The sequence below is a fragment of the Platalea leucorodia genome (genome assembly GCF_965183815.1).
Source record: "Platalea leucorodia genome assembly, chromosome: 2".
In the NCBI taxonomy this organism is placed as follows: domain Eukaryota; kingdom Metazoa; phylum Chordata; class Aves; order Pelecaniformes; family Threskiornithidae; genus Platalea; species Platalea leucorodia.
In genome coordinates, this window is record NC_138824.1 from 24,598,203 (window position 1) to 24,625,896 (window position 27,694).

Below are 27,694 nucleotides of genomic sequence, written 5' to 3' on the forward strand. Positions count from 1 at the left end.
ATGCGTGTAATCAAAATCAAATCTTAATTAAAAACCCAAGTCATTTTGTGATAAGAGTCTTGGATTTAAGCAGTACCCCACCGGAGCAGAATCAAACCAGTATGTCTCAAGCAGTGTTGAACAGCAGCATTTTACACGCTCATCCAAAATTATTAATGAGGGAAGTTTCCTGGAGAGAGTTCTAGTGAGGTGGACATCTAGTAGACTTTAGAGATGCAGAGACATCATTTGACACATGCAGAGCACGGATTGGAAAGATCCCAACTGTAAGGAGACGTTGCATATCTTTCCTTTTAGAAGGGTGGTCATGGTAGTTATGCTAGAAGAGAAACAACCCCTGGAAAAAGTTTGAGGTGTAATGAAAAGGACATTGGTCTCTTCGAGATTGTTTTTTTCATATACTGTCCAAAAAAAAAGACAACTTGCTAAAAATACCTTGAGTGATAGATGATAGACTACAGTGGCCAAATTCAACTACCTTTTATAGCTGATATAATCTTTATGTTTTAATGTAATTCCTCTGCCCTTGTTGCTGTGGCTGTGTAGATGACATTGTAAACTCTTTGTGTCTTCAGCATTGTCTTGCTTTATTTGTATTAAATGCCAATATTACTATTCGATAATATTTCATATTTTTCTTATAGTACTACGCAGTATACTGCTCAGTACTCACAGCCAGTTTTCATAACCATTTTGGGTATCCAGGCTTTTGCGAGAGGGAAAGTGAGTTTTGAAACTCACATTTTATTCCCAAAAGATAATTGCATAGTAAAACCTTGAGCATTTAGATAAGAAGTGTACTTAACCTTAGCTGTAAATGTCCTTTCTGTGGTTTCTCACTATCATCAGTGTTGTTTATTTTTAGAGGCAGTGAACAAATAGACTTAAAAGAGTTTTCAATTTCAGGAAGTCTTATGGTTTGGTAGTAACTTTTGTCAGAGACATAAAGATTTTAAAGTTGGAAGATGTAGACATGTAAGTTACTGTATTTTTGCATTGTGCTTTATATCCAGATGAGCTGTAATTTAATATACACACTTGAAAGGCAAAACACGTTAGAATACATTTTTGCTTGTTCTTCCAGGAAAAAAATTGTCTGGGATGCTTAATTCTCAGTCAATCTAAAATCGTGTGAACTCTTGAAAAACATGATTAGCTGTTACTGTCAGCATTTTAAATGGCCCTTTTAAAAACTGCATTGTGCATGATAATTGGAAAAGCCAATATATTGTTTTTATGTATTTGCTTATCATTTTATTCACAGAACTTCATGCTTCACTAGAGTTATGTATTTATTTTGAGTTCTTATGGGCTTTAATACATAGATACAGCACTACGTTTATCTATATTTTAAAGTTTGGCTTTTGTCATATTTACATGTAGTTAATGTTATTGTATAAACTGAACATCATAATGATATTTTTAATAACAAATAAAATAAGAATCAGAGGCAAGTAGCTAGGCAGTGAATAGTCATAACATTTTAAAGTGTACAGATTCTGGAGTTTTCTTTGGCAGTGTTAGACATGCTTCTGTATTTAATGGCTGATCCTTTAAGCATTTATTGTTGAAGTAGTAAATGCCAGGCTGAAGAGTCATACTAAAATCCTGACTAAGGAGCGTGCTTTGCATCCTCCACTGGGATATGAATTTCAATACAGGTTATAATTACTTTCCAACATCTAGTCAGAATAGGGCATCAATTTTTCTAACATACCAACCTGTCCTTGCAAGTACTTCAAAGATTTTCACTGACAATACCTAACTAAAATCTGATACTGCTGGCATGGGAACACAAGGTTCCAGGTGAGGACAGCTGTCAGTGTGTTCATCCAGAGCTCGTCCTGTTGGATCCTGAGGCAGCCAGAGATGACTGCAGAGCCCTACGAGGCCCCCCCTTGCCAGACACTTTGCATGCTGTGCCTGGTAGCTCAGAAAGTTGGGAACTTGAGCCTCAGATTTGGATCTCCTCCTGCTAGTCTTCTGAGCAGCTGATAAGCCACAGAACACCCACAGTTTTTATATTTATAAATAATTATTCATTTGCGTTCATAAGTTGCCTCTCAGACTATTATTTTACATGCCTCCATTTTAAATGCACAAGCTGTTTACCCTTGCTGGGGACTGATAATAAGGAAACTCTGTAAAGTTCACTTTCCATTTCAAGTCAGCAAGGAATACTCATTGGTTTGCCTGCAAATAAAATTACCAATAACACTTTACTGTTTAAAACTATAAAAATATAATATTTTGCACAAGTTATTATTGCAACTAGTATCTGCATTAGCAATAATAGTTCAAAGTTCATAGCCAAGTTCTCAGATGAGATGTTGTATTTTAATCTTTTTCAAGACAATTGCTGACACCTTCTTTCAAGTTCTATCTGTTAGGATACAGGATAGAGGTACAATGAGATAGAGATAATTCATTCTAAGAAAACAGTTTCCCCTCATTGTACAGTTTAAGTCAGTAGATTAAAATCATATCATCGTATTATTTTGTTAATGTAATACATATCCAAGCTGATAAGAGGATGTTAAGAGAAAGAGTGGTATTCACTAAAAAAATGTCTTTAATCTTTCAATTAAGTAAGCCTACTGTCAATTTATGCCTTTTCTGTACCCATTATTTCAGTGAATGCTCAGTGTTATTCTATAAATCTTCTTTTAGATTTGTGAGATGGTATTACATTCAAGCTTTCTCTGTGACTTAACACAGAAGTAAGGTATCCAAATGCAATGATGTCCTCTGCTGCGTGGAGAGGCAGAGTAATGTAGTAAGCAGGGCATTGGACTGGGGTGCAGGAAAACGAGGTTCATTTTCTGTTTTGTCACTGAATTTCAGTGTGGTATTAAGTAGCTCACAATGCTTCTTGGTGTCTCTTCCCCCCCCCCCCCCTCTTTTCTAGTTCAATCAGAAGCGTATTAAAGCAGGAACAGTCTTTCTCTGCGTGTTTATAGTAGGGTGCCTAAATAGGACCTTGCTCTTTTGGTTCATATTACAGGCTAATAATTAGTAATATTGTGGGAAAGACCGTACCGTTTGAAATGCTGTTGTGCTTTGGTTACTTCCTCTATACTCAACCATCAAATAATAGATCATTGAGTTAAAAAATGAGCAAATAAAACGCCACATTTTGGGGTCTGTCTGAAGGACTTCTTCAATCTGCATTCTTACAAAAAAAAATATTGGAAACAAGTCAGAAAACAACTGCATCTGTTGTGAAAATAATCAGCAGCTGAAACTTGAGCTCCTTTTAGAAAACTTAAGGACTCCCAACCCAGTTTTTGGTTAATGCTGAACTTTAGACTCAATCACTTTCCCAGGCTGTTAGGGATCAGTTGAGCCATTCCACAGATCAGAGTAGCCTTGGGGCTACTAAAATATGTTTTAGTTGATAATGGTTGCTAAAGTGCTGCTATCTCAGGCAAGGATCAACAGAAACTCTCTGGCCATACCTACCTCTAAATTATGCTTCTTTTTCAGTGTAATGATGTGTGGTGTGCGATTTCCACAGATCTGTGCCCTGTTGAAGGCAACTGTCTGGATCTTCAGTCTTGCTATTCGTGCTTCTTACATATCTGCTATTTGCTTTATACAGCTGGTGTAATACAGTTGCGCTGTGATGGGGACACCCCAGCTTTTTCCTTATTGCCTCATCCGAAGCTTGCATCACGCAAATGCCGATCTTGATGGAGGAAGTCCTCTACATTATAACTCCATCTTGATATATCTGTCAGTTCCTCTCAGAGAGAAACAAATGAGTCAGTAATAATTGATTTTTCAAGCACTACATAGATACGATGCATGAAAAATGTCAAAACTGAAACCATTTATGCAATGGAAACATTTCTTCATGTTTCCTTCTTATTTCATTTATAGGGTCTAGCTTTCTGTCCTGATGTTCTTAGTACGTCTCTGGCACTCCATTATGTCCAGGCCTTTTCTGAGAAACTGTAGATGGATCATTTAACACAGTTACTTGTTAAACTTTTAGTCAAAATTCTGGTTTAATTTTTCAGTGGTGAAAGAAAACCAAAAATCGATCTGTTCAGAACATGTGTTGCTGCTATTCCTCGACTGCTTCCTGATGGAATGTCAAAACTTGAGTTGATCGACTTGCTGGCAAGGTAAGCTGTTCAAGCATTAAATGACTGTTCAAGGGCAACAGAATGAAGAATGGAGCCACAGAATGCGTAACTGTTTCTTAGACAAAACTGTATGCTTATAAAAAGTAATCTGATATTAATGGATAAGACATAGAAGTCCTAGCATCTTTTTACAGGCATCATGTTTATATTATGGACTCCTAATTTTATAAGAGACTAGATACGTCATCCAGAACTCTTTTCTATCAGTATGTAGATTACATGATATTCACTATTCTTCATGGTATTCACCATTCTTCATGATATTCACCATTTATTGCCTTTTTTTAACCATCACAGCATTCTAATTAACAAGAGAGATCATCTTTTCTGCATAGTGGAAAAATGTGGAGATACCTGTTTAGTTTTGGTTTATGATGCCCACATGTCTGTCTGATAAAACAGAATGTGCTAGATACACATTAAATACTTTTTAATTTATAATAAATAATTAGTTTTTTTTTTCTTTTTTTACTACAAGACAGAAAAATAAAGAGAAGGATAAGTTTAAATTTCACATCCTCCCTGCTTGGGGTCCATTGAATTTATCTAGGTAGACTTCACGTCACTGAAGAAGGTAGTCTACAACATGACGGCCAGAACAGTTTTGGTTTCAGGACATCAAATCAGGGACTTACTGCAAATAATTATGATAACAGGTACTGGTCAGTACAGAAAAGTCTGTTACATCTCAGTTCTAGTATCCAAGTCAAAGATTCCAGCATGTGTTAACTGTGTAAGTGGATTATGGTGGTAAATTGAGCCATGAGGCCTTTGCAAGCGTATTGCTCTCTGGTAACTGTGACAAAGCAACCGTTGCCACTCTGTTCTTGCTTTTGAAACATCTGTGAGGAATGGCAGGTGTGAGAGTCAGAGGGTTACATGCAAAAGCAGTTTTTTCTGCTCTGTGAACACCCAGCTCCCAGTGATGTGCTAAAACAGTGATACAATTAATTCTACTAGCAGTAAAGAGTGCAGATAGCCGAACAAGCCAAAATTGCAGCCAAGGGTAGGTGTGCTGTGGTGCATGGCCAGCTTGATTTCCTTGTGTTTACATCCTCAGCTATAAATCACTTGTGGGTTGTCTTAAACCATTACGTTATCAAATTATACAGATACCATATTAAATAGTAGCATCAATTCTGCTTAAGGGAAATGAAAAACGACATGTTTTCCTTTAATCCAATATTTTAACTAGCTTTCTATCCTTACTAATGGCCTTAACTGAGCTGGTAGAAAGCACATATCCATTCTGGTCACAGCTCTTCAATCACAGAGGATTGTCCAGGTCTGACCCGTCACTACACTGAAGAAAGTTTTGAGACTAATGTGGATTTCTTCCTAAATTGGTGCTTCCCTCCTTAAGGCTCACAACTGTCAGTATAACCACTGGTCTATCTTTATTCTATCATCACACTTCATGCGGAAAAGGTCAGCTGTGATTCTTCAGCCACAATCAGTTTGTGAGCATTTCCTGGGTAATTTCCATGCTGGGACAATGCAAGCAGTAGGTCTGCTGGGTTATCTGACTCTGACTGTGAGAAGACATCAAGAGAAGCTGAGGACAGCATCTCTAGAGCAACTTCAGAAGTAATTACATGCTGAGCCTTTCCCCAACAAGAGGACCTTTGGGAGGCTGTTCTCATCTCCTAAATGTACTCATGCTACAGCATCTTTGAGACATTGATACTGTTTTAAATCAGATTCTCAAGTATAAGCAAGGGAAACACAATTTAGGTAAAAGTAAGTGGATGCATAACAGGTTGGAAAGCAGTTAACAGACAGTTCATGGTTCAGGAGGTGTATAGCATAGTGTTGAAATAACTGGGTAGTGTCTCAGTATTGCAGAGCAGGATCACAAACTGAACACAAATGAAAAAAGAAGTGATGTTCCTATGAAAAGGCGAACCTTATTCAAAAGTATAAATTGAAATAAGTCTAAAAGTTTTTTGAAAAAATTCTTCTGGTCTAATCAGTAGCAAGGATGCCTGATTTGGAGAACAACATCCAAACTGGGGCATTGCAGTTGAAGAAGAGACTGACCAGAGAACAAGAGAAAGAAAGATCAGTGGGTTGAAAGAATTACGTCTATTTAGTCTGAGACAGTGTGGACTGAAAACAGTTTACAAAAATATAGCTGCAGAGAAGAAAGTAATAAACTGTTTAAGGAATTAATACCTGGCCTAATCTTGATCTAAGTCTCCAGACTACCCCAGCACCAGAGCTGCTTCTACATTCTCTGTACTATGCCATGTTTATTTGGGTCCAGATTGACTGCTTTTCCCAATTATGAAAAAGTAGTCCCAGGAGGTAAGTCTGTGCTGTTCTAAAGAACACTCCATTACAATATTGTGTCTTTTCTGGATCAGAGACTGAAATCAATACAAGGATAAAAAACTTTGAAGAGGTGAGACTTCAGCTCCTCTCTGTTTCTGAAAAGAACCCAAGAAGCTATTCTGCCACGGATTTGTGTGGGGCTGTGTTGTTGGGATGGAAAGTTGTTAAATATTTTCTTTTCACTAAAGATAAAATAACATCTTTGGGGTAATGGGTTCTTTTATTCACAGTTTGGTTTGAATTCTTCATCCTTACAGCAGATGTGTCTTTTGGCTTTTTCCAGAAGGATTCTGCAACTCAGCAGCTAGACTTTCTTTCAGAACAGCTGTATTCAAATTATAAGCCATAAAGCAGATGTCAAGTGTATACTGTACCTTTTGCCCTTTCACTGCCCACTGAAACCATTCATTAAAAATTCCCAAGTAGGTCTTAAATTTAACTGACTCAGGTACAAACAAACAAACACTTACTTGCTTTCTCAAGCTGCCTGTCATATAGTGGTAATACATAGATGCATTCTTATGCTCAATTTGAATTTCATCTCATTTGGTAATGCCGTTGCACAGTAACTTGGGCTTAGAGACGTATGTCTTTTGTATGCTCTTTTCTGTTATTACTTTGTGTCATTGTGGAAGTCATTTCATGGATGACTTAATCATAGTCTCAGGGCTTTTGCTTGTTTTTCTGGTTTTGGCATTCCAAAGAGGAGACAAAAATGGTCTTTTCTTAGCACAACAAAATACTGTGTTTCCAAATTTATATAGAAAGTCACATGGTTATTAAAGCGTAACAGTTATTTTTGGAGTCATATTCTCCAGAGGTGAAGTCTCATGGCAGTTGCTTTCCTTTGACTTAACTGAAATGTCCTCTGCCTCCCAATTAGGCAGCTATAATGAAACAAATTTGTTGTGAGCCGCATCTCATCATGCACTTCCAACTGAATGGAATTTGGTTCCACTCCATTTGCCTGTTTTGGGTTTTTTTTCGTAGCTTTCTGTCCATTTGTTTATAATGCGTCCTCATTTTCAACTGTGTAGATTAAATGTAGATAAAATACTTTGAAAATGAGTTCTAACACGCTACAGAAAATTACTGTCTCATGGGTAATAAAACCAAAATACATTGTAAAGGCAATGAAGCAAAAATTGCAGAACACACTGATCTGAATTTACTTTATTCTGCCAAGCTACCAACACAGAAGTGGTTTGGTAATTTTTGTGTGAAAAGAAAGCATATAGAATTTTTATGTTGGAAAGAACTTCAACATGATGCAAATACAGAAGGAAATAAAATTTGAAAATGGGATCTACAATTGCACCATCTCTCAGAAGGACTTTGGGGGTGTCCGATATGTTTTTTAAAAGTATGGAAAGTCCTGAGGCTGTTTTCCCCTTTTCCCAGTCCTAACTTGTTTAAAACATGAAGCAGTTTTTTTAATTCAGATGCTTCCTTTTATTTCTTTTGAAGATTTGCGTTCAATAATTGTGATTTGCTGATTGGCTAAAGATTCATTTTAACTGTTAGGCAGCCGAGGTGTTGTGATTCCTTTTTTTTATATTGAAAGTAAACAAATAAATACATAAATTGTGAAATTATGTATTAACCTGTAAGCCTTTTGTTATCGTAACTAAATAGAAGTTATTTTATAAGGGAGTAAATCAAAAGTATACTTGGTTCGGGGAGACAGCAAAGTTGCCAAATTATGTACTTTAAAGATACTATCTTTTAAGAGTGAAACAAAGACTTCTTTTGGATCCATGAATATGTTCAGGTGCTGTTGTAGCAAGAATTACAGTATAAAAACAAGTTAAGGATGTTAATTGTGGTCAGTAATAATGAAACCCTGATAGCATCATTGAAATTTACATTGTCATTGGGAATTTTCTGTCAGTGTTAAGCTACCGAGAAACATATGCTCCTTACCACAATAAACACTCCTTAGATTTTTATTACCTGATACTTGCTTTTACTTACAGGCTGTCTATCCATATGGATGATGAACTTCGACATATTGCACAGAATTCTCTTCAGGGTCTACTTGTTGACTTTGTTGACTGGCGGGAGGATGTACTCTTTGGTTTTACTAATTTTCTGCTACGTGAAGTGAATGATATGCATCATACCCTTCTTGATACTTCACTGAAGCTGCTGCTACAGTTGCTTACACAATGGAAGCTTGTAATACACACTCCAGGAAAAGCTTCTGAACAGGCAAAAACCAGATCTGCAGAGGTATGAAATCAAGAGATCTGTGTCCTAACATTTATACTAATTGAAGGCAGAAATTATGTTCCTTGGTATTACTGTGGTTTATGTATTTTGTATTTACTCACCTGAGAAGAATTCACTGCGTAAGATTTTTTTTAAGGTAATTAGTTCAGCTGTCTTTTGAGGACAGCTATGTCCTTGTGTAACACAGCAGATGTTATTGTTGTTGAGCAACATAAGAGAATGCATGTCAAACTGAAATACGCACATCAACAAAAGCACATAAAGTGAAATATGTGTATGTAGATGTGGCAGAAGGACATTTTCCCAGGACTGAAACTGATTGATAATGCTAGTGGGAACGCTGAGAAGAGTGACGTGGATCTTCCCTTCCTGTAGCCATTCCGTTTGTTTGATTCAAAAACATCAGAGAACCCAATTGTTTCTACAGCCTGCTGTCTCCATGTGTTACAGACATTTCTGAGAACTGAACAGCTTTGCTCATGCTCCTCCAATCTGCACTGTCCCACAGATAATTTCACTATGAGAGATGAATTTCAGGCTTCTTATCTCCTAACCCAATCAGATTGAAAATTTTTTCCTTTGGGCAAGCATGATGTCTGCTTTATATCTCAGAGGACCATTAATTAATAGATAATAATAGTATTACAAAAAATGTAGAAAAGGGAGAGCTTCGCATATTTTTCTTTCTTTAAATATTGTTACGCTTTACTGATGGGCTGAGGTTCTAGAGGCCATCTACCAGGATAAAGTGTTGCCTGTTACAGGATCAAAGAAGGACCTGAGGACCTGCTATCTGGAGTAGAAAAAGTGTGAAGTCTTCATAGTCTGACTTACCCATTCATTTTTTTAGTGGAGGATGGAACAAAGCAGGTAGTTGAATTGCAAACTAGAGGGAGGGGTTTGGCCAAAGGACTCTGCTCATATATTGGTTTTGTGGAACAAGGTAACTTAAAGCAACAAAACCTGGTTGTTTGAGAGAATGCTGTCAGTCTCCGACTTCAGCATTTACATGGCCTCTGCATTTTGTTTCTTTATATGTCCTTGTTCAATAGAATATTTCTTGGAGACCTGGTTTTCAAACACCATCACTCCATTTTCCCCCCTTGCACTGTTCTACAGTTGATACCAAATGGATCCAGCCACAGGATACAGTCTGAAAGAAGCCCCTATTCTAACGTACTACATGCAGTCGAAGGATTTGCACTGGTTCTGCTGTGTAGTTTCCAGGTTGCTACACGTAAACTAGCTGTTTTAATCCTCAGAGAGATCCGTGCTTTATTCCTGGCCCTTGGCCAAGCAGAGGTATGATTTTCCTTTTCTGACTTTGCATTAAAATTTTCCAAAGATAAAGCTCAAAACTGCTATTACAGTTGCTTTTAACATAATTGCTGTGGTGTAGCAGGTATGCACTTAGTTTATAAAAAAGCATTTGGTTTGAGCTTACCGTTTCTATTTGCCTTAACACTGTAAACCTTTCTGTGTACTCAACAATGTAATATTTATAACATGTGCCCTGTACAAGAATTTGAAAGGAAACATGTACAGCAACTTAATATTTTCCCTTAGCATGAAGTGAATGTAAAAGATGCTGTAAAACCTTTTTTTTTTACTGCATGGATCATTTTTGTATTGTCAGTATTATAAATTCGTATTGGAAATGAAACTCATTCCTACAGCATACCATTTTGTAAAAAAAACACAGTATAAGACACATTTAAGATTATTCGCATACATTTTCTTTGTATAGTAAAGACCTCTAGGTCTTTTTTATGGATATAGAAATATGGAGAGTCATGTGTGTTGGCGGTCACAGCTCAGTGAGCCATCTAAATGCCTAAGAACACAAATATGTGTGTTCATGGCAAAGGAATGCTTTAATAAACAGTAAGCTAATTTTTCAGTCTTTTGAGACCAGCTATCCAAAGTCATTTCAGATTTTCTGATATGTGGTTTTGTTTGGTAAGCAGTGAGCTATAGCCACAAATTAACTTCATTTCAAACTGCAGCCTGGACTTGGTTCTGAGCTTAATATGAAAAAGACGAAATGTACTCATCGTTGCCAATTAATTTTTTTAACCATTTTAGATTCATGTCATAATTTTTAGGTGGTTCTATTTCATGTACCAGAAAAATAAGGGAAATAATTTGGTCAGGAGAGCAGTTAACTTGTGTTCTCTGTTATGCAGGATGATGACAGGCCTATGATTGATGTCATGGATCAGTTGAGTTCTTCAATTCTTGAAAGTTTTATTCATGTGGCTGTTTCAGATTCAGTAAGTACTACTTTACTGTTACTGCTAGTGTTTATCTAATGCATGGACATAACAAATATCAGACATGAAATACCAAAAATAAAGCTGCTAGAAATCAAAGAAATTATACAGCTTTAAGGCTCCAGCCATCTACCCAAGACCTCCAAGGCTCCACAATGTCCCAGACAATCTGTTCCATGAAAATAATCCTACTATGGATATAGAAGGTACTACATATAAAAAAAAAAAAAAAAAACCCAACAAAATTTATAATCAAAACTACCTAGATGCTGGACCTGGGACCTGCATCCAGAAGAACTGTTGAGAAAGTCTTATTGCCAGCACCACCTAATGCTTGGGGCGCTTGGAAGTCACTCACTGCTACCATCTGTTCCAGGAGGGAATAAGCTTTAGCTCCCCTGCATGCTCAGAAGTGGCCTTGCCTGCAAACCTAAGCCTAAGCTCAGAGTAATTTACAGCTGGGGTGAATCTCTGCTTTTGCCCGGTCATGGGCTTGATGTGTATAACATGCCACCAGAGGAAGCAGAGATGCAGAAAGGATTTTGAATGAAAAAGTATCAGCAGAAGAACTGATACATAGGGCAACTTGTTTTGCATACTATCTTAGAGATTAGTGCCCTTGTCCAGAGAGCAGAAACTTAACAGTTTTGGGCACTTTTCAACCTGATTAAGTTTAAAGCAACAATCGGTCCTTGCCACATGAGTGCCCTTTCCTGGGGTAGGAAGGGGACATCGAACTGGTGGTGAAGTCGGGCCACTGTGCAGCTGAAAACAGGAAGGTTGAGGGATCAGAAACTGGGCAAGCAAGAGGTTGTGAGTCTGTAACCCAGGAATTGGGAAATTCAGCTGAAGTAACAGCAGCTGGGTTTGGGTGTTGCAGTTTCCATAGGTGAAGGTTTGGATTTTGTGCTTGAATTCTATGCATTAATAATATAGCAAAGCAAATGTGTTGCTTGTGTACCTGGTTTCTGACAAGTACAGCAGGGAGTGGTAATTCAGTGATTACTTTTGTAACAGTCGATGCAGGATGCAGGCAACATTACATCCTATTTGAGGCCTGAATAATAAGAAATAATAAGTGAATAATAAGGATGCCAAAATACATGTGTTTTAAGTTTTCATTCCACAAAGTTATTATCTTAAGACAAAATTTAAATTACGGTAGACAAATGGTTTGTTGATGTGAGAACCCTACTTGCCACTGAAGGTAGCAAGATTTAAAGTGGATTAAAACTGCTTAAGCACCTGCTTCAGCCTCTTAATTCCCTGCACACATATTCAAATACCCTGATGAATTCTGAAGGTATTTATTAATAGCACTGGTATTTATCATGTTGTCGTAGCATGTAGGAGTCTTAATCATAGGCTAAGGCTCTGTCCGGCTGTTCAGACAATGAACATAAGGACAGTCTATACCTATTACAGACTGCAGTGTCATAGAAGAAACAGTGGATGGGTGCAGGCAGCAATGAGAATAGAAAGTAACAATGAAATTATATTGGTCAGCATAATCATTACTTATCGTAGAGTTTAAGGGCCAGTTATTGTGCCTATTGCAGTAAAGAGGGGCTTTAAGGAAGAACCAGAGAGGAAATAATGAGGTAGCTCTTATCAGCATTTGTAAAAAGCTCCTTCTGAGTGAAAGGGCAGTGTGATGGGAAGCATAAAAGTATTGGTCTAAAAAATCCAACAGAAGTTGGCCATGGAGCTTGAAAATGAAGACAAGTACTGAGGGGGGATATGGCAGGAAATAAGTGACTGTCACTGTGATTTTTTATCTTTTCTCTCCATAGACAACAATCCCATTAACACACAGCGTGGATTTGCAGTGGCTGGTGGAGTGGAATGCCGTCCTAGTAAATAGCCATTATGATGTGAAAAGTCCTTCCCATGTCTGGATATTTGCACAATCCGTTAAAGACCCATGGGTTCTCTGCCTCTTCAGTTTTCTTAGACAGGAGAATTTACCAAAACATTGTCCTACAGCTCTCAGCTATGCTTGGCCATACGCTTTCACAAGGCTACAGCTGATAATGCCTCTTGTGGATCCAAAGTAAGTGGCAGTCTGCATTTAACTTTCATTTTTATGGGTTGTATGATTTTAATACAAACTTTTTTTAGTCTCATGTTTCAGTATCAGTCTGTAAGTCCTTATAGCAAGGTGCCACCCAGACATTCTGTTTTGAGTTTCATAATTGCAATTTGTAAGGTGGAAGACTCCAGTTTGCTACCTTCATTGATTTTTTCCCATGTATCATGTCATGTTGAATTGTGGCTGGTGGATACATAGCATGTTTTATTCCCTTTTAAAATATCTTAAAATGCTGTATAATTAAGACTGGGAAATTATTTTAATAATTTTAATTTATTTTAAAATTCTAGTATTCCTGTTAATGCAAAGAAAACAAGTACAGCAGGCAGTGGAGACAACTATGTTACTTTGTGGAGAAACTATCTTATTCTCTGTTTTGGAGTAGCAAAGCCCAGTATTATGAGCCCAGGACACTTGCGTGCTTCAACACCAGAGATCATGGCTACCACTCCTGATGGAACAGTGAACTATGATAATAAGGTGATGCATCCTGTTTCAAACAAATTATTCATTTAGGAGAGTTTTAAACTGCATCTGCATGCAAAATATCCTGATGAAAGTTTTTCAGTTAGGGGAATATTTTGATATATGCAAACTGCTCAAAGCACATAATTAACAATTAAAACATCTGTGTAATCTGTATCGACATGATGTGTCAATAAATATTTGGCAACAGCCATGGCATTTTCAAAATATTACTTTTTTTTTTTCACATTCTGGGTGATGTATATTTAAAATATAGACGTTCTGGACATATGTGTTGAAGTTAACTTTAGTTTGTCATCCCCTTTCTTTCCTTGTAGAGCACTCCAATTTGTAAATTTATAACATTATTAAGCACTAAGGCAGGTTTCTGAATAAACATTGTATGCCTGTCAGACATGAAGGAATATTATATGAAATACAGTTTCAAGTAGTAGCAACCTGAGAGAAGCAGTAGCTCCACAAATGCAATTACTGGAATGTTTTAATGAAACAACAAATTAAGTAAATTACAATAATCTCTATGAAAGCAAAGAGATTTCCCAGATGTATTTATTTGTTAGGCCTTATTGAGATGATTGTGATGTAGCGGACATCCAGTTAGACTGGTGTATTGATATCCATAATAGTAAAATCATTTCAGCACATTTTTAAAATACATATTGATTCTTGGACAATGTTTTTTGTAAAAAAAAAATGTATTTACTTAATATTGATAATCCTGACAATTAAATGCCAATAATTTCTTAATATATTTTAGGCTATTGGAACTCCATCTGTTGGAGTCTTACTAAAGCAGCTAGTGCCTTTGATGAGACTTGAAAGCATAGAAATAACAGAATCACTTGTTTTAGGATTTGGAAGAACAAATTCCCTTGTTTTCAGGTACTTCCCCACTTATCATATTCTCAATTATTTGCATCTAATCTAAATGCATTATTTTTGTTGTAATTTAAACATACTCAAATTTTTATTTGCACCTTAGAAATTTGTTTTTATGTATTGAATAAAATATTGATGCTTTTCAGAGGAGACTAGATTTTGTTCACAAAGATTTTTTTTTTTTTAATTTAGGGAATTAGTAGAAGAACTTCACCCACTAATGAAAGAAGCCCTAGAAAGAAGACCAGAGGTTAGTTACAGAAATTAAATATACTAGTTTGTTTAAACTGCAAAATTAATTTAAAAGTAGTAATTCTGTCTCTTTGAAATGCAAAGGTATTCTTTTGCACTAAGTAACAAGTTAAGCTCTGTGTGCAACAAGAATTTTATTAATTGTGTAGAAGAACATAACTTAAAATAATTCCATTAAAACCTACTTAAATTTAAGCTCTATCAGTGATACAAAATGTACAATATAGAGAACCATTCTGAGGAATAATTTCCAGTCAAATATGGAACCTCCTCATATGGAACTTGGATATATTGGAAATACACTTTCAATATCTGGAAAAAATACCTTGTAACACAACTGGGCTACAAGCACATTTCGCAGCAGTGTTCAGATGTGCCTTTGCTTTCCAGGGTAGGCAGGGTCATCTCTTTCAACTTCAACTGACTACTTTTTTTCATTCTAAATACAACAGGTTAACTGACAAATTCATCAGTGCTTTCACCTTCATTATATTACTCTCTTTTGTTATCATAGAAAGTATGCTAGAAAGGATCCCAACAGATCATCCGACCCGTCCAAGGGAGGATGAACTAGTCTTGTGTCATTCCTGACAGATGCTGTCTAAACTGCTCTTAAAAACCTCTGGTGATAGACTCTGTAGCCTCAGTAAGCAGTTTAGTCACAGGATGTGTCTATGCAGCTAAATGGGAAGGCCATGGCGAGAGCTTTGATACTGGATCCGAGTTGCCGTTCTGCTCAATTTTCCCTCCCTGGCTCAGTTTTGGACCATTCCAGCTGGCTCAAAGACAGAAATCTGAGATGGCTCGGAGGTAGCTCACTCCCAGGAGCAAGCCCCAGCAGGCACCAAGCCACCAGACACAGTCCTCCAAACTACCCCAGCTGCTTTTGCTCTGATAGGCTTCCCCACATCCCCTACCTCCCTGTGTGCAGCAGCCTACAAGCCAAGTTGCAAAACCCCTGCTGTGGCTGCAGTACAGCCCTCAGGTTAGAGCAGGCAGTTTGTGATAAGAAAATACACAGTGATAATGCCTTGGGCCAGAGAAGCATTGCGTGAGTCCCACTAGGCAATATGGACATAGCCAGCCTTCCTGAGGTCTTCTGGAGCAGTGTGAATATGAGGCAGCTTGTGCTACTTGACTTAAGGGCCACAAACAGTCCCTTTCTCGGTTTACCAGTGTAGACACAGCCATTGTGTCCATGCAGCTCTGCTGAGAAGTCTGCACGGTTGCGTACAGAAAGCGATGTTGTTGCGTTAATACTGTCCTCTACCCAGGCTTGTTTACCTGGTTCTCAAGGGATTTCAAACTGTGTGTTCACTACTCTGTCCTCCAAAGCAGTTTCAATAAGGTATCATTGTGGTGACCTGGTGCAGAAGCCACGCAGAGAATGGTGGTCAGGAGGAAGTTAAATCATTAATAGGTAGACGGAGGCTCTCAGCTCTGCCCAGTATGGAAATAAATTAATTCACTTGGTGGGCGCTTCATTCATGTTAAGTTTTACGTGGACAATTCTTAATAGTTGTGTCTGGCAAACGTCCACTACCATTTCCACACCATGTTGCTTCACACCCCAATTCACTTGTGTGCCTTCCATCCCTATGAAGTCATTGATTTGAAGGTCACTTGTTTTGATACTGGGCAGAAGTGAATTAATACACATTAATGCAGCCACTTGCCTCTGCATTTCTGCCTGTGCACCACTGAAGACAATTTAGGCTTGAAAGGCCTTTTCTGGAGACAGGCGTATCCAGTCTACCCTCAGGAAAGGAATCATGAGAATGCAGAGGTTTACAGAATGCTGTAAGAGCAAATTTAGCACATGGAAATGTCAGTAGCAGAATATGAGAACAAGAGGCTGCAATGTTAATTCCTGTATTGCTCCTGATACTGGGCTTCTGAACTGGGCCACCTTCCTGCAAGCAGCACCACCAGTAAACCCAGGAGTGACTGTATGGGTTGTGTAGCTGTAAAGAACATGGCAGGCCTCCATGTCAGCAGGCAGGTATCCAACGCATCAGAAATAACGTCCTTGAAGTGACATATGCTATGACTAGAAAGAGGATTACTAGCAGAGCCAAGAACTGCAGGGGTAAACCAAAATGGACATTACACAAGATCCGCCATGTGGGCACTGGCACAGAGCTTGCCAGATTGCCTCTGACACTGTTTCAGGAGGCAGCTGTGCCTGTTAAATACTACGTTACACTAAAACTGCTTTTTTCTCTACATGTGCTTCCTGAGACCTTTAAGGTGTAAACGGAGAAAAAAAGGGTTCTGAATAGGACAAATCAAATAGCATAATGATTTGAATAAAACCTTTGGCTAGGATGCTGCAGACTGCCAGTTCTGGGTCAGAAGACCAGGGAAAGTATCGTTTTCTTCTCCCACACATCTGCTACCGGCCACCGGCAGAGCCGGAATACCAGAAGAGATGAGTCTTTGATCTGACTCAGTATTGCCATGCTTACATTCTGAAGAGGAAAATCTGAGCTTTCTCTGAGCATTTCTTGTTCTGGCAGCAAATTTCTTTGAGTGCAATAGCAGCTTTTTGACCTTCTCACATTTTTTTGCTTAGTGGAGATGCAGGATACAAAGAAACAAGTCAATTTAGCCCTTCAGCAAAGAACAGGCCTTGTTGCATTCACATCTTTCAAGGCAAGATAGAAGACAGAAAGGACAGCTTTATAGAAGACAATGAGATACAATGAACTGGTTAACAACAGTGCAGTCCTGTTCTATGGGAGGAGTACGTTAACTGTGTCTACAACCACTGCAGTCAACACATCCAAGAGTGTACTAGAGCGGTGTCTGTTAGGAGCTACCTTGAATATGGGTGATTATGTAGCTGCAGCATTACCAAATTCAAGACTGGCTAATCACTAAAATATTTTCCTGTGGTCTGGATATCTGTTCTGCACTTTACAATGCTTCCAGCACCCAAACTAGATGGTGTTAAGCTAACGTGAATATCCCTGCTACCTGAAGATAGCATGGTTTTTGGTAGGGAAACCTTGAGTGTTAATTAGTTTTTATCCAGTATTTCATTATTTCATTTCCACATTTTCAATGAGGACTAAGGTAGTTGTTAACAGTTTGTTCAAGAACAGTTACAAAGACAAAAATTTGATCTTATTTAGTTCTGTGTTGATGTATAAGCACAGTGTTATGATGAAATATCCAAAAGCAGTCAAGTTCCTTTATGAAGAAAATGCTTGAACTGGAATTCTTAAATCTCACTACTGTGGTGACATTTCTGAAGTTACTAGTTTTTAATGTATGCACCTATGTGTATAAAAAAATGGTTGGTTTTTTTTTTAAATTTCAAGAACAAGAAACGTCGAGAACGCCGAGATCTACTAAGACTACAGTTACTGCGCATTTTTGAACTACTTGCTGATGCTGGTGTTATAAGTGACAGGTAGGACTATCGCTCATCATAAATATTGATCTTTAAGTGAAATAATTTTCAGTGTTTATAACACTGAGTTTATGTCGGTATGTTCTTTGAAGAATTGTGTAATCTATCAGATATGGAGAGATTTTTATGCATTTCTTCAGAAAGCTGTAGTATAACTCCACTGTTACTCTATATTAATGTACAACTTTCCTTTATGCTAGTACAAACGGAGCCTTAGAAAGAGATACATTAGCCCTTGGAGCCTTGTTCTTAGAGTATGTTGATCTGACTCGCATGCTTCTGGAGGCTGAAAATGATAAAGAAGTGGAAATTCTTAAGGATATGAGAGCACATTTCAGCGCAATGATTGCCAACTTGATTCAGTGTGTTCCAGGTATGGTGCTAAATTATCTCAACATACTATGAAATTGCATTTAATATATGTATTGGAAAAGTAATTTTTTATTTCTTTTTTTTCTGTGCTTTTTTCACTGCTTGTGAATTGTCATATAACAAATGTAAAGGGGAATGTGGACAAAATGTGTTCAAAAGTCTATTAAGAGTCAAATAAAAAAAACCAGTAAAGCTTGTTGAAGCTTGTAGTATTCATATATAAGAAACATCTCTTCAAAAGCCCAGCAAAGAAATTCTCTGTGACCTCTAGGCCCTCCAGATTTCTTTGACATAAGGCCTTACTTGCTTCCCTTCGCCTTTATTGCCAGACTCTTCATAAACTCAGACAGACCTTGAAAAATATAGGTAGGTGCAGAAAATGTACAATATTACATGTAGTGAAAAACTTGCCTGAGGAGTTGAGACTGTATCCCATGTTACCTGACTTCAGTTGTATAGCAGGGATTTCTCCAATTCATTTCATGATTTTTATATATTGCAAGATCACTTCAGAAATGTAATGTAATTCCATTAGCAAAAAAAAAAAAGAAAAAAAAAATCTGCTTTAAAGTCCATATAATTACTGGAAGATAAAGTCTGGAGATTACTCATTCTACGTAAATCTGCTATCTCCAGGTCATTTATGACAGGACGTAACAACATTGATAGCAACAAATAAGAAGGAATTCAAAAGAGTACAGTAAGGGAATAAATAATAAACAAATGTTTTCATGTAAGTTCCCAGTGTGCAAATTTTGTTAAAGTCATATAGTTGCTTTCAGCTGTATGATACATAAAAAGTATATAATAGTTGAACAAGTTAAGGAAAAAATGGCATCCCTGCTATTCTCATGTAAGACAGTAAAAAAATTCCCTTTGAACTGAGTGGTGTTAAGTTCTTAGCTGCTGTTAACAAACAAAATACTGAATTTCTTTCCTTTAGTCCTTTTCTGAATGGTGCTCATTAACAATACAGTATTTCTTTAGTAGTTGCTTTGCCAGGAGTATTTGCAAAGGCCTTCCTCTTTGCATTTATTCTCACATTCTACAAGGCACATGACAAAGGACTGCACGTTGTATGAATTTTCCACAATGAAACAACCATGTTGTATGTTTTGAGAGAATGCAAGAATAACTGCTGCATCTCAATAATTCAGTGTGTAATTCTATAGAGAGATGTATTTTCTGCTAGCAAGACAGCTTTAAAATATATCAATAACAAAGCCATAACATGTAACTCCTAGCAAACAAGTGTTTATTGTGTCAACATCTATCATCTTTAGCCACTGTCCATATTGATTTGCGTTAGTATTGTCTAGTTAGACTTTGTTGGCTTCCAGCACAGTTTATAGATGAAAAATAATTGTCCAGTAGCAGTTTGCCAGTCTGTTTAATAAACATAGTACCACCTCTGCCATCCCGTTTTGCTTTGGGGAATTAAAACTATTGTTTAAAAGATTTATCTTTTTTTTCTCCACATGGTTAAGAATTCATAGATATTTTTCATTTGCTCAGGTAATTCAGCTGTTCAGAAAATATACCCCATCTTTGTCATAAACAAGCAGGCACCAAGTTTCTTCTATTTCTTCTCCCTACCTATTACGGTATTAGAATAAGATATATGTATGTTTGGGCTTGCATTTAAAGGATTCAAAAAAACAAGTAAATATTTACCATTAAAGGAATGCAAGAGGCAGTGAAAAGCCTGATTCTATAATTAGTTTCTTGCATGCTGTTTCTAAAGTCAGTACATATACATGTTGTATAAATGTATACAAACACGTACATGTTTGTATAAATACACATTAATTCAGAACCGAAGGTTCTTAGAAATAAGGCGCATCTTCTTCACTAACTTAGATTTTTAAAAGGAGCTTAGATACTTTGGAGTAAGCGTATACTGAACATTTAAGAAAAACTCCATGTTTGTAGAAATTTCAAATTCATGTATCATCTCTGCCACATGAATGTGTATTTAACATTAACAAATCACAACTATTTCTATTTCTGTTCACTTAGTTCACCACAGGAGATTCCTCTTCCCTCAGCAGAGCTTGAGGCATCACCTGTTCATCTTATTCAGCCAGTGGGCAGGACCTTTCAGTATTATGTTCACACCGCTGGACCGTTACAGTGATAGAAATCATCAGATTACAAGATACCAGTATTGTGCATTAAAGGTATTAAAGTTTTACTGTCAAAATCAGTAATAGCAATTTTCCAGTCAAAATACAAGTAATTGTGGGGTTTATTTCCTTTTATTTCACAGAAATTTGAATCGGTATACTTGATGCAAACTTGTATACTCATATGTATATGTACAGTGGTATCATAGAATATAGCAGTATGAGCCACTGAAGTTATGCATTTTTTTCTTTATGGACACTTTTCAAGGCCAATTATTTTCAAAACCAGAATGCATTTTAAAATTTTATGGAGCTGTTCATGAACAGGTTATCAGATTCAGTCAGAGGATATTAGGCTCTGAAATTAAATATAGTGCCAATTCAGTATCACATGCACATCTCAGGACTGTCTCCCACACTTGCCTGGAGACATGGTCAATAATAATAAAATACTTCTGCGGCAAAACTAGTTGCAACTCACCCACGTAAGTAAGCTGGGAAAATAATAGCTTATATACTTATATAAGCTGCATCACTTGGTATACAACAATTTTAATTTTTGCAGAAAGATACTATTAAAAAATCTGTGTATTTGAATTGATTTTGAAGCTCAATTTGTAAAGATTGGGTAAAATGACAAAATGTATCTTGAAGAATGGGGAAACTGGGCTGTAATATTCCTGCCAAAGTGCTTAAACTCAGCATTATCTTGAAATCCAGTAACATCTATAGCAACCTAATTATTGAATTCTAGCAAAATCAGCTGTTGCCATTTTCACCATAGTTCCCTCAAAAATAAAAACAAGTGGCAGTCTTGTTAGCCCGAACCTGGGCTCAAATCATTCTGAAACGTTCATTCATGTTACTTCTTTGTGTAACTAAAGTTCCTTGTGTTTTTAGGCCATGTCAGCTGTGCTCTGCTGTGGACCTGTATTTGATAATGTTGGTCTTTCCCCTGACGGATATCTTTACAAATGGCTTGATAACATTCTGGCTTGTCAAGATTTACGTGTAAGTACTCGCCAAAATGCATCGCTGATGAATAATTTTAATCTTTGTACGGGGTGAGTAAAGAGTTTGTGACTGTAAGAACTATGACTGTATACGTTCTATTTTGAGCAGGAAACAATAGCTTTATGCAAGGTTCTAATACAAAAGTGTAATTAATTTAAAAGCATTTAAACAGGAAAATTATTATTTCTGAAAACATAATGTAGGTAAATAATAAGCTAAAAAAATTGCCTTGTGGCTCAGTATTGCTTGCAATAGAAATTTAAGCTTTTCATCTGCTGATAAAAAAGGGTTAAAAATGGCATGAGCTCAAGAATATTTGTATTTCTATTTGGAGTACTTCCACATACCTGCTTCAAGTTTCTGTGGAATAACAATGTAAAATCCCTTCCTGCTTGGTAACATAGATGCTGGTGAAACAAATCTGAGTGAAAGTGAGTGGGTAGATCTTCCAAAGAAGTCAAGAGGATAAATGATTCAGGAGAGGAAAGAAAGAATTTTATTCTTTTTTAAAGAACACGTAATAGATTGTTCTTGCAATTTTCTCTTCCGTTTCTGTGAAGATGGGTTTCTCAGTTGACTTTGTAACTACCCAGTCATATGTCTGTATTTATAGCTGATTGGACTATCTCTTTCATTAAGGAGGAGTAGATTGGTGATTTACATCAAGTGGAGAGACAGAACAATGATCTTTCCCTTTGTGGTATCTTGCATTTTGACCCGCAGTTCTCCCTAAAAAGTCTCATACCAGCAGAGGTGACTGTGATTTGCTAAAAAAATGCACACAGCAAAGCCTAAAGGCTTGTGGAGTAGCTAGAGAATATATGCTGTGGAAATGGTAATTGATTAGGGAAAAAAGGTTGGACAAATTAGAAGAAAGAAGGGATAGCTACAGAGAAAATCGGTGGGAAATTAGATAGGATTTTGGAATGTTGGTAGGGATGGAGCTGTAAAGATATGTGTGATATATATAATTGAAAGTCTTATGGATGTGGGAAGGAAACACACAGAACAAGAGAAAGGAAAAGATACACTTTTCCTCCTGAAATGTTTTCATTATCTTCAACAAATATTATATCACCATGTGTCATGGGCTGACCCTGGCTGGACGCCAGGTGCCCACCAAAGCTGCTCTATCACTCCCCTTCCTCAGCTGGACAGGGGAGAGAAAATATAACGAAAGGCTCATGGGTTGAGATAAGGGCAGGGAGAGATCAGTCACCAATTACTGTCGCTGGCAGAACAGACTCAAGTTGGGGAAATTAGTTTAATTTGTTACCAATCAAATCAGAGTAGGGTAATGAGAAAATAAAAACTAAAACTTAAAACACTTTCCCCCACCCCTCCCTTCTTCCCAGGCTTAACTTCAGTCCTGATTTCTCTACCTCCTCCCCCTGAGCAATGCAAGGGGACAGGGAATGGGGGTTGCGGTCAGTTCATCAAACGTCTCTGCCGCTCCTACCTCCTCAGGGGGAGGACTCCTCACACTCTTCCCCTGCTCCAGCATGGGGCCCTCCCATGGGAGACAGTCCTCCACAAACTTCTCCATCATGAGTCTTTTCCATGGGCTACAGTTCTTCATGAACTGCTCCAGTGTGGGTCCTTTCCACGGGGTGCAGTCCTTCAGGAGCAGACTGCTCCAGCGTGGGTCCTCTGTGGGGTCACAGGTCCGGCCAGCAAACCTGCTCCAGCCTGGGCTTCTCTCTCCATGGGTTCACAGGTCCTGCCAGGAGCCTGCTCCAGCGTGGGCTTCCCACGGGGTCACAGCCTCCTTCAGGCATCCACCTGCTCCAGCATGGGGTCCTCCACGGGCTGCAGGTGGATATCTGCTCCACCGTGGACCTCCATGGGCTACAGGGGGACAGCCTGCCTCACCATGGTCTTCACCAGGGGCTGCAGGGGAATCTCTGCTCTGGCGCCTGGAGCACCTCCTTCTTCACTGACCTTGGTGTCTGCAAGGCTGTTTCTCTCACATATTCTCACTCCTCTCTCTGGCTGCAGTTGCACAGGGGTTTTTTCCCCTTGTTAAATATGTTACCCCAGAGGCACTGCCACCATCGCTGATGGGCTCGGCCTTGGCCAGCAGTGGGTCCATCTTGGAGCCAGCTGGCATTGGCTCTGTCAGACACAGGGGAGGCTTCTAGCAGCTTCTCACAGAAGCCACCCCTGTATCTCCCCCACTACCAAAACGTTGCCACACAAACCCAATATACCATGTCTAATTGATCATTAGTATATACCACTCATAAAGTAACTGGGGACAAAAATTACCTTTTTTTTAACTTTTCCCCTTGAAATGCAAAATTTGGCTATGATAGGTGAAATTTGTTCCCCCTAAGCTAATCACTATAATTCACGATTAATCACTGTAATGAAGGGACTGTAACTAAACTGCATTGTCTATATGACTCATTCAGGTTTAGATGAGCAGGATCCTACCCAGTATCTTAACGTTAAATATCATTTACAGTCTTCACAAGTAGTTATCTACACTTGGTGACAGAATATTAATAGGCATTAGTGTCTGATGTTCCAGTATTATCCTCTACTGAAGGATCACAAAGGCACAGTCCAAGCCTTAGCTGTGATGTGTTTGTAGCAGTTATGGTACCAGGATTAAGTGATACAAGGTCTGTAGGGAGAGTTGTTAGATTGCTTGATGTAGTTGGATTAAACATGCAAGTTTTCATACCCCCAGGCTTGCAAAAGGTATTTTTCTTTGTCTGCCTTGCTTCTGTGTTAGTCAAAAGAAGGATAAACATGAAAGTGTGTAACTTTATGGAACTCACATGAAGTAGGAAATAAATATTTAACAGATCAGTTAACCAACATGATTGAAAGTTGCCCAAGAACACCTATTAAGTGTCTTAAATTTTCCAAAGATTCTGCTTTTTTCCATGCTTGATTTTGGAAACCTCCTTTGAAAAATTATTTCATTTATGTAGTCTTCATACATACAATTTTCTTTCAACTCAGGAGTATTGAAAATTGAGTCACATTTCAATTCAGCTATCCCTAAAATCAATTTATGATAAATTTTCTGATTTCTTTTTACTTAATTTGAATACAGCGTTTTCCCCTTGTTCTGCCTATGTCACTCTAAGAATTGTAGAGAATGAACATATTTGATCTCACCAATCATGTTTTGACATGTATTTATTTGCTCAGGTTCATCAGCTTGGCTGTGAAGTTGTAGTCCTGTTGCTAGAACTGAATCCCGATCAAATCAATCTCTTCAACTGGGCTATAGATCGATGTTATACTGGATCATACCAGCTTGCCTCTGGATGTTTCAAAGCCATTGCAACTGTGTGTGGAAGCAGGTATTAATTAATCTATTAATCTACACTTTCAAATATAAAGAAAAATGCAGGTTCAGCTTGTGTTGTAAAGAATTGTTAGTCACCCTCTTAGCTATATCCTCTCAAACAGCTCTTGGGGACTGTATCACTTTATTTCCATGATTCTGAAAACAAAGTGATGTGCTTGGTAGAAGATGCTCTTACTATATGTATATTTGAAAACTGTGGCATTTTAATGCTATTTTGCTCAGGAAGATGCAAAATAACCACTACACTTTAATTTGAACATAGGTCATAAATCTAATTTCGAAAGATTTGGCATGGTTTTTCATTTACTTTATAAAAGGAAAAATGTTTTAAACGTTATTAGCTTGAAATTAATTATTTTGCTCTTTTTCTAACTGGCTTTCATTTGATTTGGTTACCTGTTCCTCTTCTGTAGACTGGTATCATCACTGCTGCTAATGCTAAGCAAGCACAAGCTACATGAAGACACAAATACAAATATTGCTTTTGTGTCAGGCCTTCAGAAATTTTTTTTTTTTTTTTTTTATCTTTTCAGGACAAAAATTATAGGGAAATTTAATGGTAGTCTAAAAAGAGAAGATAATTTGCACCTAATTAAAATCTGAGAATTTTAGTCTTGACAAAAAGTAATTTGGCAAGATATATCATCAGCATAGTTCAATAGAGAAATACTTGGGAAACAGCAAATCAAAACAAGTATTCTAGAACTTATCTGTAAAAACATTTTGTTCTTACAGGAACAACTAGACTATAGACTGCATTATACTGAGATTTTAACAATATGAATGGAATTTTGTGTTTGCAAATTCAGTTATTTTAAGAGGGTTTTTTTGTTTAATGAACACATAAACATATCAGGTTTTCAGCCAGTCTTTTTTCCTCAGATTGTGTTACCTATGCCACTGTGTCCTAAAAATTAATTTTTCACATACCTACAGTAAAAATTGAGAGTATGACCTGCATGATTTCCTTTGAAGCGAAGGTCTGATTTCTGTCAAGTTGGGGATTTTTATTAATATTTGAAAGCTGTTAACAGTTTTTCCTCTGTTGTCTATCAACATGTATGGAGAGGCCACTGCTTAAACTACTTGTAAAATGAGCAGTAATGTATCTCATTGTTAATGTCTGTCTTTCTACAAAGAAGCCACTTCCCTAACTTCTTTTTTATTATTATTTTTTAAACTTAGTAGGAGGGCAAAGAGACAGGTGTAGAGGGTACAGTGCAGCTAGTATTTGGAATTACCAAGAATGTCCCATGCCACACATGTATTTGCCATATTTTTTAACACCAAAATATCCAAATAGGCATTCTGCAGCCATCCAGGAGCACAGCAGCTCATATCTAGGATGAGAAATGGATGGTTCACAATTGAATCAGGTGCATTTACAAATCATCATGAAAAAGTGGAAACTTATTTAGTGAAAATCCAAATATTGTGACATGGGAATTGCTTTTCTAGCAGTATTCTTATTAAGTTAACACTTTAGTATGTTTAGCCTTACAATTAATGTTGACTTTATACATAGTGGACTTTTTGAAGCAGTTCCTTGTGTTTACTCTTTGAAAACAATTTTGATAGAACTGTCTAACATCTGGGAATGTTCATGTCAGAGATAGTGCCTTTTGTCCGAAGGGACTGTTTTAATTGCAGCTTGGCTTAAGAAGAAGTACTTTATCCCTGGAAATTTTTGTGCTACCCGTCTTCTCTCATGGGTGTTACCCTGTTCTATAAACACTTTATGTTATAAATTAAAATGAATTGACAGTTACAGACACAGGTATTGCATTTCTTACTGTGGGTAACTCAGTGTATTCCTAAGGATTAGTCTAAGGTAATTATAAATAATCCCTTCTTTCTTCCCATTCACCAGATGGCCCTTTGATCAAGCAGCGTGTATTCATAGAAGCTCCCTTTCCCATATTCTGGTGGTAGAACAGAGAAAAGAACGATGATATTCTCTTTAGACCATATTACAGAGTAAATCAGAGTTAATATAATCTGCATTCCTCACCAACATTCGCAAAAATGTACTGTTTATTCTTCTAGGAACTATCCTTTTGATATAGTGACGCTTTTAAACTTGGTGCTGTTCAAGGCATCTGACACCAACAGAGAGATTTATGAAATTTCCATGCAACTTATGCAGGCATGTATCAGCTACTTTTTTTTTAAAGCAATCAAATGCATGTGTCCTCCTATCTTTGGGGTTTTTATATGGTTATAAAGTACTGTTTATTTGCTTTTTAGTTTTGTTTTGAAAATAAATAATTAGTTTTGTCTTGGCTATAAATACTTATGGGAACATTTATATAAAAATTAATGTAAAAATATTAGTTACGGTGTCTTTCAAATTTGGAGAGTATACTCCGAGGCATGTAGATCATCCTCTGATACGTAAACTTGAAATGCTGACATTTCCTGAATTAATGAATTTTTATTGTCTCATTACATCATTTTTTCCTCTTTCACAGATCCTTGAATCAAAGCTTTTTGTTTATTCAAAAAAGGTAGCTGAGCAAAGACCGGGCAGTATCTTGTATGGTACACATGGTCCATTGCCACCTCTTTACAGTGTCTCACTTGCCCTTCTTTCATATGAGCTAGCAAGGATGTATCCTGAACTTACCCTTCCACTTTTTTCAGGTACCTATATCTATTTGACTTACTATCTACTTTACACTTTTGTGCAAATGGTAGAGTGCTAAGACATTTCCACCTGTGAACAGCAATTCTGTTT

At 37.4% G+C, this 27,694-nt stretch overlaps 1 protein-coding gene across 1 annotated transcript in view; it reads left to right on the forward strand.

Annotated features, from left to right (window-relative positions):
• FRY (FRY microtubule binding protein) overlaps positions 1-27,694 on the forward strand; it is a gene marked incomplete at its 5' end in the record, with an annotated part of 202,829 nt that overhangs the window by 103,406 nt on the left and 71,729 nt on the right. Inside the window, 15 exons of the mRNA XM_082304133.1 lie at positions 4,023-4,130; positions 8,462-8,717; positions 9,837-10,019; positions 10,904-10,990; positions 12,784-13,043; positions 13,373-13,562; positions 14,326-14,450; positions 14,640-14,697; positions 18,026-18,117; positions 18,318-18,490; positions 20,509-20,669; positions 21,516-21,626; positions 24,795-24,949; positions 27,004-27,103; positions 27,429-27,600. Of these exons, the coding sequence (XP_082160259.1) occupies positions 4,023-4,130; positions 8,462-8,717; positions 9,837-10,019; positions 10,904-10,990; positions 12,784-13,043; positions 13,373-13,562; positions 14,326-14,450; positions 14,640-14,697; positions 18,026-18,117; positions 18,318-18,490; positions 20,509-20,669; positions 21,516-21,626; positions 24,795-24,949; positions 27,004-27,103; positions 27,429-27,600 (2,231 nt within the window). The remainder of the gene's footprint in view (positions 1-4,022; positions 4,131-8,461; positions 8,718-9,836; positions 10,020-10,903; positions 10,991-12,783; positions 13,044-13,372; positions 13,563-14,325; positions 14,451-14,639; positions 14,698-18,025; positions 18,118-18,317; positions 18,491-20,508; positions 20,670-21,515; positions 21,627-24,794; positions 24,950-27,003; positions 27,104-27,428; positions 27,601-27,694) is intronic.